The sequence below is a fragment of the Molossus molossus genome, unplaced genomic scaffold (genome assembly GCF_014108415.1).
Source record: "Molossus molossus isolate mMolMol1 unplaced genomic scaffold, mMolMol1.p scaffold_m16_p_1, whole genome shotgun sequence".
Taxonomy (NCBI): domain Eukaryota; kingdom Metazoa; phylum Chordata; class Mammalia; order Chiroptera; family Molossidae; genus Molossus; species Molossus molossus.
In genome coordinates, this window is record NW_023425344.1 from 171,627,657 (window position 1) to 171,651,868 (window position 24,212).

General features: G+C 37.8%; 1 protein-coding gene across 1 annotated transcript in view; it reads right to left on the minus strand.

The window, feature by feature from the left end:
- SRP54 (signal recognition particle 54) overlaps positions 1–23,910 on the minus strand; it is a 46,295-nt gene extending 22,385 nt beyond the window's left edge. The window contains exons 1-4 of the mRNA XM_036252360.1: positions 23,589–23,910; positions 12,481–12,591; positions 4,168–4,259; positions 3,119–3,203 (exon numbers count right to left, since the gene is read on the minus strand). Coding sequence (XP_036108253.1) covers positions 3,119–3,203; positions 4,168–4,259; positions 12,481–12,558 — 255 coding nt within the window. The 5' untranslated portion in view covers positions 12,559–12,591; positions 23,589–23,910. The remainder of the gene's footprint in view (positions 1–3,118; positions 3,204–4,167; positions 4,260–12,480; positions 12,592–23,588) is intronic.
- Positions 23,911–24,212: the final 302 nt, after the last annotated feature.

Consider the following 24,212-nt stretch of genomic DNA (forward strand, 5'->3'; position numbering starts at 1 on the left):
TAGGAAAATATATGTACAGGCCACATATGAATTTTTAAATTTCTAGAAGTGACATTTAAAAAAGCAAAAACAATTGATATTAATTTTAATATTTTATTTGACCCAATACATCTAAAATATTAACATTGCAACATGTAGTCTACACATTAATGGCTACAATATTGAGACAGCACCTATTTTGATGTTCAATTTGATAAATGTTTATGTATGAACAAAATTATGAATTACATGTGAAAGACGTTCCAAGTCAGTCAAATGTCAAATTCTCCAATGTCAAAAATCTACTGTTCTATAAATCAATTATATTCAGAAGGTTAGTAAAAATAATCTCCAATTTTATGTCAGTGGAAAATTAAGGTTCACACATGAACAGTTCCCAAACTAACAAGCACGAGGCATTTTTAAAGTTCACTTAAAAAAGTAATTAATTTGCATGTTATTTGTTTGGAGCTTGAAACATGGATCTCCGTATGATAATAAAGTCATAATACTAATTAATGTCCTAGACCAGAGGTTGGCAAACTATGTGTATACACAGTTTTAAAGGAACATAGCCACACTTGTTCACTTACTGCTTTTGTGCTACAACAGCAGAGCTGAGTAGCTGCAACAGAAACTGTATGGCCCCCAAAATCTAAACTATCTAGTTCTTGAGAGCAAGTTTGTTGACAGCATGCTAAAGGATACCATAAAAGTCACATAATCCACATTATACCTTAATTTCTAGGACATTTTTTTTTTTTAATCCTCACCTGAGAACATTTTTACATTTTTTGTTCAGATAGAGTGGGAGGGAGGGAGAGAGAGAGAAACATCGACATGAAAAGGACACATCAAGTGGTTGCCACCCGCACGACCAAACCAGGGCTAGGGACAAACTGCAACCGAGGTATGTGCCCTTAACGGGAACCAAACCCAGGTCTCTCTGGACCACAGGCGGACACTCTAACCGCTGAGCAAAACCGGCCATGGCTCAAGGACATTTTTGCATGTATCTTCAGATAGAGTGGGAGGGAGAGAGGGAGGAAGAGAGAGAGAGAGAAATATCGATGTGAGAGAGACACATCGAATGGTCGCCACCCAACCAGGGCCAGGGACAAACTGCAACTGAGGTATGTGCCTTTAGCGGAAACTGAACCTGGGACTCTGGTCTGTGGGCCGATGTTCTAATCGCTGAGCCAAACCAGCCAGGGCACAAGTTTCTAGTTTTCACTTGAAAGCTTGAATTTTATCATTGGCCACAATGTGTTTTGCTTTAAAGTGACAATCTCGCCCTGGCCAGTGTGGCTCAGTTGGTTGGAGTGTCATCCAGTGCACCAAAGGGTCGTGAGTTCAATTCTGGGTTAGGACACATACCCAGGTTGTGGGTTCAATCCCTAGTTGGGGCATGCATGGAAGGCAACCAATCCCTCTCCCTCTCCCCTCCCCCTTCCCTCTCTCTCTTCTTCTCTAATAGAAAAATGTATTCTCAGGTAGGATTAAATAAATAAAGTGACAGGCTCACTTTATTTACTTTGGAGGAAATATCTGCCAAACACCCAAGTCTGAATAACCACATATTACCTGTCTGTCATTCATTCACATAAAAATGATGATGGAGGAAAAAAGTGGCTTACAATCAACAATCACATGCACTTTCCGCAAGACAACCGTCAGATTTCAATATGCAGCAAAAGGGCTTTCTCCATATTTCCCATTTCATCACATAAAATCTTATAAAGACATGCATATACTCAAAGGTCAAGAGCTAGTACAACTAATAATTTCTATTGTTCCAAAGACATTCTTAAGTGAAACTTACAATTTTTTTTTTTTTTTTTTTTTTACTGCAAGTGTGGTAGTCAAGAGTACAATGACTACGAGTATAATTTGGTGCCGTTGCTTTGATTTGTGTAGGGAGTTCTACCCAAAAATGCTTTTGCATCATCAGTGAAAATATCAACACAGTAAAAGAGACAAAAAAGGCAAATAATGTCTTAGTGTTATTGTGGAAACAGTTTGACTTTACTTTGTATACCACTACTCTGGACCATAAGCTTCTAAGTGTAAGGACCACTCTTACTCATTTCTGTTATCAGCAGCATTTGGCACACTGCCTGGAATAAGGCAGATACTCAATAAATGCTGCTTTTTTTCCCCCCCATATTTTGTTCAGCTAGAGTGGGAGGAAGGGAGGGAGGGAGGGAGGGAGGGAGAGAAACATCAACATGAAAGGGACACATCAAATGGTTGCCACCTGCACGACCCAACCAGGGCCGGGGACAAACTGCAACCGAGGTATGTGCCCTTAGCAGGAACTGAACCCAGGTCTCTCCAGACTGTAGACTGACACTCCAACTACTGAGCCAAACCGGCCAAGGCTGAATTTCCCTTTTTATGAATCAGTCTACAGGACTAAACTAAAATGACATACCCGTCTGAGATAATTAGATTTTTTCAAAGTATTAATCAGCTCTACAGGAACCAAAGGAGTAAGTGAAACTAATGATATAACATAGGGAAAAATACTAGGAGATCACTATCAGACACCTGTTGCTCTTTTAAAAATAGCTTTTAATTCTTTCTTTTTTCCTCCTACAATTAGACCCCATACATATTTTTTTTAAAAGCTCTTAAGATTTTCACCATAATTTTCATGACAGCAGCAGCAATATCAATTCTATGGTGAGACAGGGCAATAGGTTATACTTACTACATGCAAAATAAAACTACACTAATTCAAAATTGCTCACATCTTGGGATATTTGGTCTTTTCAAAGGAATTTCTGTACACAATGAAAAGTGTAGAAAAGAACACTTGCCCAGAGTGACTTTCTGTACAAAAGTAGGACCTGCGATAGACAAAGCTTGATATTAACTTTATATAACAAGACTTTGGCATTTTTGCAGGAATAGTACTCGACTTCATATCTGTACTCAGAATTTTGTATTCATAAAAGTCTATAATAAAAATAGGCCACTTCAGAAAAGTTAATAATCCTCAATATTTTTAATATAGATGAATAGTCTATAAAAACATAAAAAAGTATTCTGAAATAGTATTCCTGTTTGCAGTGCTAATGTATTTTTACCCATTGAGTCTATAGAGAATCATAGTAGAATCTTGATGTACTTTTACCTTCACAAGTTCTTTAAATACAGCATGCTGAATCATTTTTCTTTTGTTAAGACCAGATGCCATTTCCTCAAGATCAATAGCAGACCTTCATGATGATGGTATTTGGGGGTAGAAGGGAGAAAAGCCAGTTAAGACACTCTAAAAAAAAATTTCTGGCCCAAATAATGTAATAATATACAATCATTCATATTAATAGCCTTCTAATTAACACACATATAATTGTTACAGATTTAAAAGCCTATACCATAAAGAATGTACCATGAAATATTAGATGCAAGACTTTGGTTAGTTTTGCAAGGCCTTTTTCTTTTTGGGGGGAAAATTTAAACATTAATTTGTCTTCATATCACTGCAAAGTATTAATTTTATTTATTTTTCTTACAGCATATATACTTTAGATATCTTTAAATCTAGCAGAAAATTAGACTAGTTTCTCTAGTCCTACATGCTTAAATGCCAGTGGTTTTACCTTTATTACCCAGCCTACTAATATAGAAAAGAAGAATGGCCTGTGCATAACAAGACCTGGGATTCAAGCAGTTAACTGAGTTGCTTACATTATTCTTTGTGCCCTGGCCTAGTCAGTGCCCCTCCCACAATAACTGAGACCACACACATTACTCCTTCATTCACATTTGGACAAAGAAACCAAAGGGGAAACAAAAGGAAAGACAATTCTCCAATAATAAGGAGACTGATTAATGCCACCTTAAGCCCAAAGAGGACAAAATGGTGCCACTTTTCTATAAAGAATCTGAATTATTAAAAGGTTTTTATATTAAAATACTACACAGTAAATGACTAATCCATTCAAATACAGTAGTAAAATGGAAAGAAATCCATAAATGAAAGCCACATGTAGTTTATTCTTTGAACAATCATCATGAAAACATACTATACATGCGATCTTCTAACTTATGAGTTATATTCTTTTCCAGTGCTGTAGAGCAGAAATGTTTCATGATATAGCTGACTTTTCTAGTTAGCTCTTCATCCCAGTAAGCTACATTTAGTTAAGCCAGTTTTATTACTTAAATAATTAAACTTACTTTACATTTTCTCTTAGTTGCTTCACTAGTTTAATATTAACATCTGCTTCCAATAATGCCGTACATACTTCTTTTAGCATAGCATTTAATACCTGCAAATAAATAAATGCAAATTGAAAATGCTAATTTCCATTTCAATCATATTAAAACAATGGTTGGTCAGTCATCATATACTACCATAGCTTAGTAGAAACAATATTATGCTATTGGGGGAAGAAAAAGTTTTGTTAACCTTGGAGAGATCATCTTACTAAATGTCTAGTCATTGTGTCAAAATAAGACATTCTATTTAGTTTTATTCAACTAAGTATTAATTACAATTTTATCCCCATATTAAAGTAATAAAGACAATATACGAGCCAAAGGAAGTTACTACACAACACCTCCTGTTTGCTGATATAGACTTTATATTCATAGTATCTCTTCAACCAGACTTCCATAAAGGAAAATGTAATACAAGAAAATGACCCAGTCTGATCTAAAAGACTCACTATTTCCATTCAGAGCAGAGGAACAAAGTGAAAAGGAAACACTCTGTCGCTAACAATTCACTATTATCACATATTTGTTGAGTGGCAAGGCATTATGATTAAAAGATCATACACTATAAAGTCTTAAGATGAGGCGTTTGCTGCTCATGTAAATGTTTACACACTAGAATGCAAGCTCCATGAGCACAGGGATTTTTGTCTATTTTGTTCATTGCTATACCCCTGGTGCCAGCAAAAATGTAGGCCCTCAAATACTTCTTGAATGAACTCTCCTCTTCAACTTTATATGTTCTAAGAGTTTTTCAGATTTCTCTATACCTCATTAAAGGAATCTGATCAAAATGGAGCTGATCTTTCTTTAGAGATTTCTCCTTGTTAATTCCCTAGCAGCATAGTATGAAGAACAAAGAAGCTACCAATTCAAGCAACAGCTGTTATTCTATTTCCCACCAACCTCTTCTCTCTGTTTTTTTTTTTCTCTATGATAAACAAATAGTATAAAGGTTACACAACAGGGAAAACTGTTGGGAAAGCTGTTGTTTTATTTATTCTGAGCTCCAAAGACTAAATAATGGATTAAGTTATGATTTACTATTTATTAATAATTATTAGAGGATTTGGATTTCAAGATGGCAACGGAGTAGGTGGAAGCTACACTCACCTCCTCCCAGGACCAAACTAGAAGTACAATTAAATTACAATCATCCTGAATAACCAAATGAAGACTAGCTGAAGTCTTTTTTAAAAATCCTCACTGGAGGATATTTTTTCATTTATCTTCAGATAGAGTGTGGAGGGAGGGGAAGGAGAGATAGAGACATGGATGGGAGACACATCAATTGGTTGCTTCCTGCATGACCCTGACCAGGGCTGGGACTGAACCGCAACCAAGGTATGTGCCCTTGACCGGAATCGAACCTGCAACTTTTTGGTCTGCGGGCTGATGTTCTAATCGCGGAGCCAAACTGGCCAGAGCTGAAGAAGTCTTATAACTAAGGATTTACAGAAGTAGCCAAATGGAGACTGGTAGGAAGGGCAGAATTGTGAGAAGGGCTGGCTCCACTCCCACAGGCGGTGGCTGAGGTTCCAGAAAACATCTCAGCAGCAGGGGGTTCCCCCTGAGAAGTATGGGGTCTAAATCTCAATTCAAGCTCCTGGGCCCATAGCACCAGAGCTGGGAAGAGGAGCCCACATAATATCCAGCTGTGAAAAGCAGCAAATTTTCTTTCTGCCAGAGAGAGACAGGGTGTATTAGAGACACAGGCACCCTCTTAAAGGGCCAACACACAAAATTTCATTCATAGCCACTCTCTCTGGGCTCTGGCAGAGGGTGGGCAAAATGGACAAGAGTAGCATGCGGAGAGTATGAGCTTTGTGACTCTAGAGAGGAAGCTGCGGGGATCTCTGTGCTGAGTCATTCTACAATAGAGCAGATGCCATCTTTCTTGGGTGGAGCGCTCCCCTCAGTGCTGCATCAACCTTGGGGAAAGCAATTGCCCCATCTTCTAGACTCTCTCTAACCTCACCCTACAAAATTTAGACCCTGCTGAGGAGTCAGCTGCCTTAGCCAGGGTGTACAGGTCTGGGCAGACTCAGGGGTTGTCAGTGACCAAGTTGTCTGGGTTGGGGGTGGGGACCTTCCCCCCCACTTTTCTGTGAATCTGACTACTGCTTGCCCCTCACAGGAGATCAGATAGAACCACCTGCCAGGTTTCCAGCAGATCCAATCTTCGGGGTCTGGAGGCCCCACCCACCTGACTCCTCTTGGCTACACTCTGCTGAGGTCATGGCAGAATCTGGGACAGACTGAGTCCTGAGTCTCTAGGGCTGTGACCACAACCACCACCTTTCCTGAAGCCTGAAATGCACCTCCCCCTCATGGAAGATCCACTAACTCTATCATCCTGACTCCATTAGAGGCTCTTTCAGTGACTGAGCCTAATAGGCAGTTAGCAGGTAGAGGCAGGCAGAGGCAGATAATGGGGTGCCTTGGGACATTTGCTGACCTGCCCAAGAGCCCAGCACTGGTAAAAGCCAACCTTGGGGCACAGCTTGGTCCTTCTTGCGTACATCCAAGCCCAGCACAGGCAGCCACAAAATGTGGATCGCTTGTAGCTCCAAACAGTTGCTCAAGGGAGCATCTGACACTGGCAGGCACCAGAGTCCTTCCCAAACGGTCCAGAACCAACACACCCAGTGGCAAGCTTCAGACAACATCAGGGCAGGATCCAATAAGCTTCACAGGCAGCATGTCCAAAGGAAGACCTCTGCAGGCACCAGAACCTGCTGAGGGGACTTCAGCTTTGTTTGGTCAGGATCTGCTTAGCAGCTCACATGCCATGGTCAGGGTTGAGCCTCATAGTCAGCTAGCCTGAGGGTCGATCCCACAACACAAACAAGTCAACAGCCATCAAAGACTCCATTACAACAGGAGGGCCCACATAACCACCACAAAGGACATTCCCAGAGCATCCAACTCAGGTGATCAAAGAGACTGTCCCACAGTGTGCCACAGGGTTCCACAGGACACCTACTATAGAAGGTCATCCCACAAAGACTGGGAGTCATAGCAGATCTGTCTAATACATAGAAACAAATGCAAAGAAGCAGTCAGAATACAGAGAAAAAGAAACAGGCTCCAAAAGAAAGAACAGGCTAACTCTCTAGAAAAAGACCTAAATGAAATGAAGGCAACCAATTTAGCAGATATAGAGTTCAAACTAATGATTATAAGGATGCTCAAGGAACTTAAAGAGAACTATAACATTAAAAATGTCACAGAAAATATAAAAAGACAAGTCAGAAATTAAGAATAAAATATCTGACATCAAGAATATACTGGGCCTGGCTGGTGTGGCTCAGTGGTTGAGCATCGACCCATGCACCCAGAGGTCACCAGTTTGAGTCCTGGTCAGGGCCCAGGCCCAGGCTGTGGGCCAAACCCCAATGGGGAGCATGTAGGAGGCAGCCATTCGATGTTCTCTCTCACTGATGTTTCTCTCTCTCTCTCTCTCTCCCTTGAAAAATCAATAAAGAAAAAATATATAAAAAACAAACAAAACACAAACGAATGAGGATAGTTTAAGGGAACTTTGGGACAACATGAGGTGTAACATATCTGCATCATAGGTGTACCAGAGTAAGGGATCAAAAACCTATTTGAAGAAATAATGACCAAAAATTTCCCTAACCTGGTGAAGGAAAAAGACACACAAGTCCAGGAAGCTCAGAGTCCCAAACAAGATGAACCCAAAGAGGCCCACATCATGACCTATCATAATTAAAACATCAAAGGTTAAAGACAAAGTGAGAATCTTAAAAAGCCACAAGAGAAAAATAGTTACCAACAAGGGAGCTCCCCTAAGATCGTCAGCTGATTTCTCAACAGAAACATTTCAGGCCAGAAGGGATTGGTATGAAATGTTCAAAGTGATAGAATAAAATGGCAATAAATACATACCTATAAATAATCATTTTAAATGTAAGTGGCTTAAATGTGCCAATCAAAAGACATATGATAGCTGAATGAAAAAGAACACAAGACCCATATATATGCTGTCTACAAGAGACACACCTCAAAATGAAAGATACATACAGGCTAAAAGTAAAGGAATGAAAAAATATTTTTCATGCCAATGGAAAGGAAAACCCAACTGTGGTAGGAATTCTTATATCTAACAAAACAGACTTTAAAACAAAGGCTACAGTGAGAGACAAACAAGGGCACTACATAATGATAAAAGGATCAATCCAACAAGAGGATATAACCCTTGTCAACATTTATGTGCTCCAAATAGGAAAAACTAAATATGTAAAGCAAATCTTGATGGACATAAAGGGAGAGACTGACACGCTATTGACATTAATGGATAGATCATCCAGATAGAAAATCAACAAGGAAATGGTGGTCTTAAATGATACAACGCTCAACAAACTGAGCCACACTAGGTTGATTCCCGGTCAAAGCACATGCCTGGGTTTCAGGCTCAATCCCCAGTAGGGGGCGTATGGGAGGTGGCCAATTGATGCTTCTCTCATTGATATTTCACTCTTTCTCTCCCTCTCCCTTCCTCTCTGTCTAAAAATATCACTCAATAAATAAAAAAGACACATTAGATCAGATGGATTTAATTGATATCTTCAGAGTTATTCACCTCAAAACAGAATAATATATATTCTTTTCAAGTGCATATGGAACATTTCCTAGGATAGACCACATGTTAGGAAACAAAACAAGTCTCAATAAATTTAAGAAGACTGAAATCATATCAGGTATCTCCTTTGACCATAATGGTATGAAATTTAGAAACCAATCATAAGAAAAATACTGAAAAACAAAAAGACATTAAGGGTAAATAACATGTTACTAAACAATGAATGGGTTAATGATGAGATTAAAGGAGAAATCATAAGGTACCTTGAAACAATGAAAACAAGAACACAACAACCCAAAATCTATGGGACATAGCAAAAGCAGTCTTTAACAGGAAAATTCATAGCATTACAGGCCTCTCAAGAAACAAGAAAAAGCTCAAATAAACCATCTAACTTTACACTTAAAGGAACTTGAAAAAGGTCAACAAATAAAGCCCAAAGTGAGTAGAAGGAAGAAAATAATAAAGATCAGAGCAGAAAAAAACAAAAGAGAGTCTAAAAAAACCAATACAAAAGATCAATGAAACAAGAGCTGGTTCTTTGAAAAAATGACAAACTTTGAACCAGATTCATCTCAAAAAGGGGGGGGGAGGGCAAGTAAATAGAATCTAAAGTGAAAGAGGAGGAGTAAAAACTGACACCAAAGAAATACAAAGAATTGTAAGAAAATATTACAAACAACTGTATGCCAACAAATTGGACAATCTGGTCGCCAGTCAGATTCCCAGTCAGGGCACATACACAGGTTGTGGGCCAAATCCCCAGTGGGGGGCATGCAGGAAGTGGTGAATTGATGTTCTCTCTCATTGATGTTTCTATCTCTCTTTCCCTCTCCCTTCCTCTCTCTCTCTAATATCAACAAAGAAAAAATTTTTTTTTCTTTTTTTCTTTTTTTTTTTGTGGTACATGCCCCTAGCAGGAACCGAACCCAGGACTCTCTGGTCCGCAGGCTGACGCTCAACCGCTAAGCCAAACTGGCCAGGGCGAAAAAAAATTTTTTAAAAATGTAAAATGAAACTGCCTTATGACCCAGCAATTCCATTTCTGGAAATATATCCAAAGAATCCTGAAACACCTATCAGAAAGAATATATGTGCCCTTATGTTCATTGCAGTGCTACTTATAATAGCTATGATTTGGAAGCAGTAAATGTGCCCATCAGTAGATGAGTGAATAAAAAAACTGTGGTATTTACACAATGGAATATTATACAGCCATAAAAAAGAAGAATTCCTTCCCACCCTTTGCCATAGCATGGACAGATCTGGAGATTATGACACTAAGCAAAATAAACCAGTCAGAGAAAGACAAATACCATATGATCTCATTAATATGTAGAATCTAATGAACAAAATAAATTGATGAACAAAACATAACCAGAGATATGGATACATGGAACAGACTGATACATGTCAGAAGACAGGGAGGGTGGGGGAGAAGTGAATAAAAGAAGGTGAAGAGAATATGTGCACACACATCAATAACAGTGTGGTGAAGGTCAGGGGCAGGGGTGGGGGCTGGGTAGAGGTGGGCAAAGGGGAGGAAATTAGGGGACATCTGTAATTGTATCAATAATAAAAAAAAATTAAAAGTGGAACTGCTTTATGACCCAGCAATTCCACTTCTGGGAATATATCTAAAGATTTAATAGCCAAGATTTGGAAGCAGCCCAATGCCCATCAATAGTTTGGCTCAGAGGTAGAGCGTTGGCCTGTGGACCAATGAGTTGCGGGTTCAATTCTGGCCAAGGGCACATACCTCGGTTGCAGTTCGTACCTGACCCTGGTTGAGGTCATGCGGAAGGCAACCAGTCGATGTGTTCCTCTCATGTCGATGTTTTTCTCTCTCTCCCTTTCTCTCCCCCATCTTTCCCTCCCATTCTGTCTGAAGATAAATAGAAAAATACCCTTGGGTGATGATTAAGAAAAAAAGATAAAAAAATAAAAAGCTGTACGCATTTACACAACGGAATACTACTTGGCCATAAAAGAGAAGGATATCTTGCCTTCTGTGACAGCATGGATGGACCTGGAAAGAATATTATGCTAAGAGAAATAAGCCAGTCAGAGAAAGACAAATACCGTATAATTTCACTCATATGTAGAACCTCATGAGTAAAACTAACAAACAAAATATTAACAGACTCATAGATACAGAGACCAGACTGACAGCTGTCAGAGGGCAAGGGAGTTGAGGGCTGAGTAAAAAAGATGAAGGGATCAAGCAAAAAAAAAACACAAAAAAACAACAACTTATAGACACAGGCAACAGTGTGCTGATTACCAGTGGGAAATGGGTTTGGAGAGAGGTAGAAGAGGGTAGGGGGGATAAATGGTGATGGACCTGGGGTGGTGAACACACAATACAATATATAGTTGATATATTATAGAATTGTATATCTGAAACCTATGTAATTTTATTAACCAATGTCACTCCAATAAATACAATTAAAAAAAAAAAAAAAGCCCTGGATGAGGAATTAGAGAAAAGATTCTAATCCTGGTTCTTCCAATAACTAAACATATGAAAGTGACTTTATTTGTTATTAAATGAGAGGCTGGACTAGCTGAGCCCAAAGATAGTCCCCAAATTATTTAATATCATTAGCTTACTGTGTTGATATCAAATTCTACATTAGAATTTTTTTCAAACCTCCAAGTTAGAAAGTACTTTTTTTTATCTATTATTTAATTTGATTCTTAAAACCATCTTGTAAGGTAAATGTTATTTTCTCATTTTATACATTAAGGAAACTAAAGTTGACTTGTCCACATTTCTCTCACAGAGCTATTAAATAGGATGCTAAATAAGGTCTTTCAAAAACAAATTCAGTATTTTTTCATTGGTACCACAAAATATAAAGTATTCTTTTGGAATATAATCATCTTTTTTCAATTGACAAAAAATTAAAATACAGTTTGTGGAAACAAATGTGAGAAAGAAAAGTCTTAAAACAATAAAGCCAAGAAGAAGAGTATTTCAGATACCATACAAAGAGTCAGCTTACAAAATCTCCAAAAAATTGCCCTGGCCAGGTGGCTCAATTGTTTGGAGATTGTCCAGTACACCAAAAGTGTGCAGGGTTATTTCCTGGTTGGGGGCATGCGAAGGCAACCAATTGATGTTTCTCTCTCACATTGATCTCTCTCTCTCTCTCCCCCACCTCTCTGATAATCAGTGGAAACATATCCTTGGGTGGATTAAGAAAAAAAAATTCTCCAAAAATCTGAGGACTTCAGAGAAAATAAATAGAAGTAGCCAAGATGAAAATATTAGCCTTATATAAGAATGACAAATAAAAGTAGAGGAGAAAAGGTCAGGTATATGCCTAGCCAAGAAGAAAGAAGCAGGATATTGAAATTTTAGGCCTATATCAAGAAACAAAGCAAACATATATTTCAAGATATAAGCCTTCTTAAAAATAAAATGTATGTCATTTTTACGTATAAGGTTTTGTTCTGTTGTAATTCTTGAAAGGAAGTTGAAATTAATAGAAAGATAGTCTACTCTTAATAAAAAAACACTATCTAGAATATCCATTTTAGATTTTTATCTACATGTATTAAATCAACCTCAAGAGAAATATAAACATAGAAATTACTAATAATCCATTTCCCCAATGCTAGCGATGATGTGCAATAATATGTATTTCACATATTTTACATACCTCTTCATTGATAATGGTGGCATTGCTCAATGAGCGTAATGCTGATGTTATTTTTCTTCCAAGATCTGCTAGTACCATCTTGACGGCTTTAAGACGTGATTACAAAAAAATCTAGAAAGAAAAAAAAAATTTAAATAAAAACACTCGAAAATAATCAATACCAGTTCCCACAATTGTAGACTTCTAAAGAAGAGTATTTAAGTTCAAATGAAAGTACTCTAGTGTTGCCCTGGCCAGTTTGGCTCAGCGGTTTGAGCGTAAGCCTGCGGACCAGAGAGTCCCAGGTTCGGTTCCCACTAGGGGCATGTACCAAAATAAATAAATAAATAAATAAAGTACTCTAGTGTTTAGATGCTATAACTTCAACTTCTATAGACCCAAAGTTGCCGCTTGGTTATAATGCCTTATGTTTGAAAACCTAACTGGGATATTCTATATGAATCAGTAAATTCAGCATGTTAGATAATGTTAATGAGGAAATAATGACAGGATTGAAAATGAAATCTTTTCTCATTTTGGACATTCTTGTGAGTATGAGTAACTGATGTATCATGTGCATTTTTTAAATGAAGAGAAAAAAAGAAGAAAAAAAAGTAAATTCCCCACCCAGGAATATTGTCTAATTTACCAAATTGAAAGACTTTTTAAAAACTATTTTGATTCATGATCTAAGCAAAAACAAAACCAAAAAAACCCCACAAAAAACAGAAAGTTTTATTTATTAAATCACTTAAACTTTTCACATATATTATCTCATTTTATTCTTGAAACAACCAAGAAAAGTGGTATATTATTAACCTCCCTATTTTAAAACTATTCTTGATTCCCTAACTCTAATCCAAGATAACCTCAAAGTTTCTTTCCAGCTCTAAATGTTAATAGTTTTATAAACTGTACAGATGTACCTCCTACACATTGTCAGCATGCAGACTAATGGAAGATAAACAAGCAAATATGACTTACTGACCCTGCCCTTGCTTATCTCCTAGCTGGCAAGACAAGGCACATGAATGAATAGCAAAATAAATTAAATATTCAGAGAGAATTCCTTTTGGTTGACTGTCTTTGAACTTGATATAGGCTTTCTCCTGTCTTCAGACTCAAACTGAAACATCTGCTCTTCCCAGGTCTCAAGCCTGCCAGCCTTCGGACTGGAACTACACCATCCTCTTGGCTCTCCTGTGTCTTCATCCTGTTGACTTTCCTTGTGGATCTTGTGACTGTCAGCCTCCATAATCATATGAGCCATATGTATATATAAACATACACACATCCTACTGGGGCTGTTTTATGTGGAGAGCCTTGACTAAGAACAGTCAAGTACTAGTTCAAAGTTAACAATAAAAGTTTATGGTCTACTACCAATAATTACTTCTGTAAAAATTCAAAGGAAGAAAAAAACAGGTTTAAGTACACAGAATAGGCTTTATTGAAAAGGCTGACAATGAATTTGATCCTGAAATATGGGTAGAATTTGCATAGGTGAAGATGAGAACAAAGGGAATTTGAAGAAGGTGAAATGACACAACCAGAAATTGAGACACTGAAAAAGTCTGGGACATACTTAAACCTTGTGTATGCACTGTACTTATAGATTATTGAGTATTATTTGGGGGACAGTAAATAAAACATTCTGGTCAGGACAGAGGGCTGTATAGTTCAAAGGAAATACAGTTTGCAAAAAGCTCTAAGAAACTAGGTTAAGAAATATCAATTGTCCAATATAGCAATATTGTCATTAAACAGTGTTCAAAACAACTGTTTTGGTAACTCTTCCAAACTAATCTAGTCTAATTTAGTCCACCAAGATGATCTCCACTGAATCTTATCTATAAAGTACACATGAGATTAAAAATAAGAGAAAAAAGTAGAACAAAGAGCTGACCCATTCAACACAAGTGGACAGACGAGGAGAGTCAAAAGAAAAAAGAAAGGGGAAATGCACTCAAGGACCAATCACTGGCAAGGACATTCCAAGTTGAACTCTAAAGTAAACACTATCCTTCGACTGAGGTAAAATTTCATAATTTAGAACCTAAGAAATTACCACCAACACTTGATGGAATTGAAAAACAACAACAACAACAAAAAATGTGCTTGCCCTGGTCAGTTTGGCTCAGCGGTTAGAGCGTCAGCCTGCAGTCCAGAGAGACCCGGGTTCGGTTCCCACTAAGGGTGCGTCCGTACCTCAGTTGCAGTTTGTCCCCAGCCCTGGTTGGTCGTGCAGGAGGCAGCAACTCAATGTGTCCCTTTCACATCAATGTTTCTCTCTCTCTTCCTCTCTTTCCCTCCCACTCTATCTGAACAAAAAAAAAAAAAAAAAAAAAAAAAAAGGAAAAATGTCCTCGGGTGAGGATAAAAAAAAAATGCTTACCGTAAAATTTTTAGTTACATGGTTACTTAACTTGAAAGGGCAACTGCTTCATAGAAAATATGCAGAACATTTTATTTCTTATCCCATACTCATTATACTAAATTATTACTGCTTAAGTAAACATGTGTAACTTAGGTTAAGAAATAAGATTCAGATGTTTCAGTTCATCTCCTTTACCACTGTATTACCAGGAGTGATATAACTCTACTTATGACATCACAATCAACATTTTAAAAGATCATGTCATAACAGATCATCTCCCATTTCAAAAAGCTATACAAGTTAACTCTTAAAAATAAACCTATCTTCCCACGTTGACTGGCTTTTTTAAAATAAAAAATACTTCTGTGAAGTTTCCCAACACATTTTTCTATATGTAAGTATTTATTGGCAGCATATTTTAAAATATATTTGCCTGATTATAAAAACCTGTACTTCAGTCAAGGAATAATATTTCATATTTTTTATTTATCGTGTTTCCTCTGCAATTTCCAAGGATGAAAACTCTGGTAATAAAATTTTGCTCAAAACCTTCAACCCCCCATTTCATGCAGAGGGTAAGTCCTTAGAATGAATGGACTGAAATGCACTCCCAAATACACAATACACACACACACACACACAGAGTCTCTCTTGTCTATCTGTCTCTGTCTCTCTCTCTTTCAACTGCAATCACACTGACCTTGCTGTTGATGCCGCACATTTCTACCTCAGAGCCTTAGTACTAGATGGCATGCTCCCACCCTGGCTGACAATATAGTTCCTTCCCTCATCTCCTTTAGATCATTGTCCAGATGCAATTTCTCAATAAGACCTTCCCTACTCACTTGTTTAAAATGGCAATCCCCCAACCCTTTATTTTTCTCATCGTTTTTTTACCAATTAACACATGATTTACTTATATTGTTACCAACTAACACATGATTTACTTATATTGTTTGTGGTCTATATGTTCCAACTGAAATGTAAGCTGCATGAAGCCAGGTATTTTTGCCTCTTTTGCTCTCTCCTGTGAGTTCACTACACTACTTTATCTGTTCTCAATCTTATTATATGGTAAGCCCTTAGTAAAAATGAACTTTATGAATGAATGATATATTTAATACCTTAGGAAAAAAGCAAACTGGGGAACCAAAGTCATGAGAAAGGCCCTATAAAATCCCTTAAAGACCACTAAAATAAACCAATGAAGATAGCATGACAATTCAAAAGAAAATCAATGACCTAGGTAACTGATACTGTACAGTTAACATTCATTTGCCATTATTTGAAAATCACACTATGTTGTACACCTGAAACTAATATTGTATGTCAACTATAATTGAAAAAAAGAAAAAGAAAATCAATGACATAGGTAACTGATATTATACAATTATTATTTATTTGCTATTACTGATTATAACTTTTCAGAATTTCCCTAAAAAAAATTTCCAACAAGATTCTTAAAAATTAACTTCACCTAATATGCACTCTAAAACACAAAGAACCTTTTTATTTTTTATTTAAAAATTTTTTTTTCTTTATTGAGTTTAGAGAGAGAAGAAGGGAGAGGGAGAAACAGAAGCATCAATGAGAGAGAACATCTATTGGCCACCTCCTGCATGCCCCCCACTGGGGATTTGGCCCACATCCTAGGCATGTGCCCTGACCGGGAATCGAACAGGCGACCTCTTGGTGCATGGGTTGACACTCAACCACTGAGCGTGTCGGCTGGGCACAAAGCACCTTTTTAAATGTTAATAGTTAACCTTATATCTCAAATTGGAGTAACTTATAATTCAAGCACACTCATTCAAAATTCCCTAGGCTAAATAAAAAAATTTATAGAAGCCAATCGGTGTGTAAATACTAGAATTTCACAAAAGAGGAACCTGTACTCAGATGGGACTGTTGAAAAGGTAAAGGATTACTATATAGTACTTCATATAGTTTAACATCTATTATCTCATGTCACCCTCACAACAATTTTATGACATAAGCAGGTTAGGGAATGGAATTGCCATTCCCTACAAAAAATAACCTCCAAAAAACAAAAAAATAACTTCCCGGAGTCCCCTGGTTACATAGCCTTTGGTCCTACAGTATGAAATGATGCTTTAAACTATAAGGCTGGGTATCTCTGTGGACAAACTCCAGGGACAACCTTTGCTGCTATACTACAAGGGAGGAAATCATATTCTGAAAGCAAAGATGCACATTTCTCCTCATGGGAGAGTAACTGCAATGTCCAGAAAAGACTGATTAAGTATTATTGCAACCAGGATGCACGAGGATTTATCTTAGCCTGAGTCACACGTTATTCTAACATGAGTTTGACTAGGAGTTGAATAGTGAGGCGATGGAAACAGGCTCAAGTACGGGGTGCCCTAAGTAAGGCAAGCACAGGGCCAAGTATCACACCTGCTGCAGTGTGAAGTACTGGAAAGAGCATGGGCTTTGGAGTCTGACAGACTTGGATTCAAATCCCAGCTCTGCTACATACTAGCTGTGTTACTTTGGGTAAATTAATCTCTCTGAGTCTCACTTTCCTCACCTGCAAAATGAAGATAATACCATTATCAAGGTAGTTACCCCGAAGGGCCGTTGTGAGGATTAAATGAGACAACATGTATAAAGTGCCTACTATATTAACTATTAACTTCATTTTGTGAATGATACCAACTGGCTTTCCCTATATTATGTGAAGAGTGACCAAACTGGAAATTTTCTGAATAATGCTATTAAAGTGCCTGTCCCATTACCCAGAAACCACCCCTGGAATCTTTAACATTTAGCACCATGTTATATGTACCCGGTTATTATTCAAGAGAAGCTGGAGTGTCCAAACAGCCACCTTTCTCTACATAAACCATTATTAACATTCCTGCCTTAACCTTGCCTGGTCTGGGATTATATAAACAGATCCTAATGATAAAGATTTCAAAGCCTATCACAGACATGCATCTCATAATTCAGTCAACAACAGATCAAATATACTACAGTGATCCCATAAGATTATAATGGAGCTGAAAAACTCCTACTGCCTATTGATATCACAGCAGTCGTAATGTTGTAGTGCAATGTATTACTCACATGCCTGTGGTAATGCTGGTGTACAGTGTTTATAAAGTCCACAGTAGTGTACCTTCACATTCACTTACCACTAATTCACTAACTCACCCAAAGCAACTTCCAGTCCTGCAAGCTCCATTCATGGTAAGTGCTCTTTACAAGTATACCATTTTTTATCTTTTATACCATTATTTTTACTGTAGCTTTTTTATGTTCAAATACACAGATACTTAACATTGCGTTATAATTGCCTACAGCGTTCAGTTCAGTAACCTGCTATATACCTTTGTAGCCTAGGAGCAACAGGTTACACCCTCCCTCCCTCCTTTTTTCTTTAAAATCAATAAAAGCATATCGTTAGGTGAAAATTTAAAAAAAAATTCTTCTAAGCTCTAGTAGTTGACTAACTTATTGAATCAATATTAGACTAAAGAACTAAATATACAAATATATTATGATTAGTGAATATCTTTAGAAAAATCACTTCTACATTGTAAACTTTTATAATCTAGTCAGTAGCCCAAACCAACACTTGCTTTCCTGACTATAACACTAAATATACATATTTTAAATTCTGCACAGTACATGTATTCATAGTCTAGGACCACAGAAAAGTAAATTTATTTAAGAAAGCGACCTGTAGGTATTTTATTTGGTAAAATTATATTTTAATAACATTATAATTAAAACTTTTAAATTTAGAAATATTTTTTCATTCTGAATCTACTTTTTCCTCCAAGGAAATAATTCACCTTTATGTTTTGTGATTATAAAAGGATACATGTTCATTGTAAAAATTCAAACATTACAGAAACATTAAAGGTAGGAAATAAAATTCCCCTAATCTTTATCTCTCTTATCCCCTGACAGCCACCAACAATTTGGCCAACAATTTGGCATACATTCCTATAGGTTTTATTTTCTATGCATATAATTTAGGCAAGTTTTTTCAAGAATTATGGTTTTGGGTGGAGTGAAGAGAGAAGTAGAAACGGGGAAAATTATTTTGTAAATATGCTTGCTAATGATAAAAATATGCTTAAATGCCAAAGGCAGAATATAAAACCGCATATATTATATAATCAACATTTTGTCTTTATCATTATTATTTTTTATCCTCACCCGAGGACACTTTTGCATTTATTCTCAGATAGAGTGGGAGGAAGAGAGAGAGAGAGAAACATAGATGTGAGAGAGACACATCAACTGGCTGCCACCCACACGATCCCAAACAAGGCCAGGGACAAACTGCAACTGAGGTACGTGCCCTTAGCGGGAATTGAATCCGGATCTCTCTGGTCCACGGGAGGACGCTCTAACCACTGAGCAAAATCGGCCAGGGCCACATTTTGTCTTTAAACAAATATCCAAAAAATGACAATAGCCACTAGGGAAATGAAAACAAAGGCACAATCAGATACTACTTTACACACACTAGGATGGCTATAATAAAAAAGACAGATAAGTGTTGGTGAGCATGTTGAGAAATTAGAACCCTCACACACCGCTGGTGGAAATACAAAATGGTGCAGCCCTTTGAAAAAGTGTGGCAATTCCTCAAAATGTTAAATATAGAGTTACTATATGACCTAGTAATTCCACTCCTAGGCACATTCAAGAGAACATAAGACATACATCCACACAAAAATTTGTACATGAATGGTCATTAGCAGCAGTCATGCTAGCCCAAAAATGGAAACAACCCTAATATCCCTCAACTGATAAGTGGATAAGTAAAATTTGGCATTATCCATAAAATAGAGTATTATTTGATAATATAAGGAAATGAAGTATTGATACATGCTACAACATAGATGAATCATGAAAACATTATGCTAAATGAAAAAAACAACAGTGACAAAAGACCACATATTATATGATTCCATTTATATGAAATGTCCAGAACAGGCAAATCAATAGACACAGAAAGTGGATTAATATTTGCTTAGGGCTTGGGAGTTTGGGGAAAATGAGGAGTGACTATTAATGATGATGGAGTTTCTTTGTGGGTTGATAAAAATGTTCTAAAATTGATTGTGGTGATGGATGTGCAACTCTGCTAAAAACCTCTCAATTGTACACTTTAGGTGAACTATATGATATATAAATTGTTAGAATTTGTCATCTTTGGATGATAAATAGTAATTTTATTTTTTAATTTATATCTTTTTGTAATTTCTGAATTTTTGACAATGATTAGGTGTTACTATTATTTTTTGACTAGGCATTGTTTATTTATTTTTTTATTCCTCACCTAAAGATATTTTTCTATTTATCATTAGATAGAGTGGGAGGGAGGGAGAGAGACAGAGAGAAACATAAATGTGATAGAGCCACATCGAATGGTTGCCTCACGTACAACCCAACCAAGGCCAGGGACGAATTGCAACCAAGGTATGTGCCCTTGCCCAGAATTGAACCTGTGACTCATTGGTCTGTGGGAGGATGCTCTAACCGCTGAGCCAAACTGGCCAGGGTTACTAGGTATTATTTTTAAGTCAAAATTAATTATTTTTCAAAGTGCTTCTTGTGAGAACTAGAGTGATATTATATTAGGGTTTCAGATGGGAGTTGCCACTTGCATTCATTTAGTTATTCATTCATTAAACATCTCTTATTTGACCCAGAAACTGTCCCAGCATGAGAAAAGTTCTAACTCCAAATCAACAAATTACATTAACTTAACACAGATAAGACTACTCTGTTGACTTGAAAAGATAAATTATGCTTCACAGCAACAATGATTTTGCTGACTTAATTTTGCACCAAAGGTTATATTCAATTATGTCAAGAAGTCTCAGAAAATTCTTCATTAAAATAATTATTTTCAAATTTTAAAACTCATTTTAATATTAAAAATAAAATCATTGCAACACTCCATAGTTGAATAGCAGAAAAGGTATACTGAAAATTCAATTAGCAACAAGGGATAATAACTAAAAAACACTGGGAATCATTTCAAGATACTTTTGGCTGTCAGATCAATCATTAAAACAAATTTTATGTAAACTGTTAGTAAGAAAAAAATCAAAACAAAGTCAAAGAATTCCTTGGAAATAGCTTGCCTTGAAAAGAATATATGGAGAAAGAGGGATAAACAATGGGTTATTTCAATGACATTTAGGTAACATCAGCTAAAATTAAATACTCAGTCAAAACCTCCAAGGATAGTAACATCAGGAGGTTTTCAGGGAAGTGGCCTCATCTAAATTTTTTATTAGAAGAGCAAAACATGGCATCTATATTTTGAAAAACTTCATTGGCTATACTGATGTGCTGCCAAGGTTAATGATCACTGCATGAGTCAATACTTCTTAAAGGAAACAAGAGAATGAAAAATCTGTGCTATAATTTAAAATTAGAGACAATGTAGCAAATACATTAGAGAAGAAAAACTTGAGAGCATGGAGACTACATATACTAATAGCACTCTAAAAGTCTGGTGGAGAGATTTGGCTTGAACTAGGGAAACAGATGGCAAGATGGAGAGAAGGAGCTGGAGTCAAAAGCCAGTACATAAAGCAGAATCTATAGGACCTAATGACCAAATGGTTGTGGAGAATGAAGGAGAAACAGAAGGCAAAAATGGCTCTAAGGTTTCCAGTCTGAAAAACCAAATGGCTAGTGATGCCATTAGCAATGAATGAAAGGCAAAAAAGAGAAAAGGCTGTTTTGAAAGTTAAGAGTTACTAAGAAAGGGTCAAAGAGTTTAAAGACTATTTGTAATGTTCTACTACTTAAGATGGATATTGAATACATAGGTGTAGGCTTTATTATCTTTTTTTAAATTGAACATACAAATAACATACAGAATTCAACAAGTGGCCAAAACTAAAAAACACACTAGGAATCACTGCTTTCATACACTTTTTTTTTTTTTTTTTTATCCTCACCTGAGGATATTTTTCCATTTTTGTACAGATAGAGTGGGAGGGAGAGAGAGGAAGGGAGAGAGAGAGAGAAACATTGACGTGAAGGGACACATCGAGTGGTTGCCACCCGCACGACCAACCAGGGCCGGGGACAAACTGCAACCGAAGTACGTGCCCTTAGCGGGAACCGAACCCAGTCTCTCCGGACCGCAGGCCGACGCTCTAACCACTGAGCCAAACTGGCCAGGGCTCATACACTTTTGTATCTAAGACATAGGTGATGAAAAAAGAAAAAAAAAGAAAGGTGGAGGTAAGGAATTTGGTTTTGTATCTAGACTATTTGCAGAACTAAAGAACTGTATCACTCAGAGACAGAAGTTAGAGAAAAAGATTTGGAAATGGTTGGCATACAAGGATAATGCATTGAAGCCATGGGTGTAGTTGAAAACTCTCCAGGAGAATTTGTGGAACACCATTTGGATTATAGCAATAGTGAAGGGTCAACTAAAAAGAGAGTCAACTGAGACTGAGAATAATTAAAGGGATAGAGGCTTTACTAATTCCCTTTCCTTCTCCAAAGGCATACAGAAGGAAATCAATTTTAAAAATAAAAAAGCTACTGTTTATGGTTTTCTTACTATATTCCAGTGGCAGGTCCAAAATTTCCAGATAGCTGGAGTTAGAGGAGTAATCTATTTGAAGGAGGGCTTGAAGATGCTTTTGCACAGTACTCTATTAAAGTCAGAAAATACTAATTGTCCATATTAAAAAATTAAGGGAAAGAGGTTTCAGGGAAATATTTCCCCTCCCCTTTAGGACCACCACTGTTATACTGTAGGCAATGCACCAAACATGTTACCTCATCTTCCAATCCTCATATCTTTCTTGTAAATTTTGATTAATAGACTTTACTTTTAGGGCAGTTTTAGGTTCCCAGCAAAATTGAGCAGAAAGTACATAGTTTCCATATACCCCGTCCCCACAGATGTACAACCTCCTTCACTATCAACCTCCTATCTTTCAACCTCTTAATAAACATATTAGGTAGGTGGGGAAATTGAGGCCTGATTGGAATTGCAACTTTGCTTACTCAGGGTCACAAATCACCTGTAGCTCTCCCCTGTATTCCCACAGCTCTCATAGTTCTTTATACCTTACTAGAGTTCCTCATCACTCATCCAGACATAGAGTATATTTATGTGCTTCTCGTTCACTGTACTGTTAGCTCTTCAATGACAGGGTTTGTGCCATTCATTTCTGTATCCCTATAGCTAAGAATGGGTAAATATTTTGTTGAATTAAGCATATGAAAAAACTGGGTGAGAATAGCATCCAAAAAGCCAACAGGGGGAAAAGTTTCAAGAAATGTAAGGATAGTAGTGTCGAATGCTACAAAGAGCCATCGGTACATCCTAAGTCATCATTGACACTGAACTGATATTCTTTATGCATTTATTGAACACCTGCTATATGAAGAACAATGTGTTAAGCACAACGAACATGAAAGGTTTTCCGGGAAGCCGTCATACCCGAATTCTTGATCGAGAGGGCAAATCAGAGTCAGGCCTGAAATTGCCTACACATGTAATATGGCTTTGGGTAAATCTGAAGTCAACTTAGAAGGGCCACAGCGCATCTTTAAATAAAACTTCTGATGGGGTACATGAGATGAAAAAGGGCCCGAGCACCTCAGGGTCGGTGAAGACAGCAGGTGGCCAGGAAAGTGGAGTCTCTCCGGAGTCTCTAGCCCCCAAGCAGGGTTGGGGCTGCCGCCAGCTGCCAGCCTGCGGTGGGAAAAGGCACACACTTACCCCAAGAGCACCGCCAAGGCCGTGGCCCAAAGGGGCCAGGAATTCCTTCCGAGGCCCCACGCCGTGGGGTCAATCAGAGGAAAGCAGGGATCAGACAGGCAAGTACGACGCCACAGGCCGACTTTCCAAACTATATAAAGGAGGGTCCTAGAGCCCAGCACCGCGACGCCAACTCCCACCAGCTGGAAGACGGACGACTGCCACCGAACCTTCCGCCCAATGAGGAAACGTCACCAATCCGTGTAGTCCAGCCTTTCGGGAAGAGGATGCACTTCCGCTTCCGGGTCACCCGTAGTGTTCCTTCAGTGCGTTTATTGAAAGTGTGTATTGAGATGCGTCTTCGCTCCCACTGGCTTTTGACATTCGTTTTGTGTCGCTCAACGACTGCGGCAGCAAGGTGAAGATAGGAGGCGACCTCGGGAAAGGAGTCGGCCTGGAGGAGTCGCCTGAAGAAAAAGTGACTGAGCTGAGCACTGCTAGCGAAGGGGTATGATGAGGGCAGTTACGTGTGGGGATTCCCCGCACGCCTGAGAACTCCGAGGGGGCGGGGCTTAGGGATTTCGCAGCCAGGAAGGCGGGTTCCACCCCGGGCCTGATCAGGTGTCGCGCTGTGTCTCGCGTGCG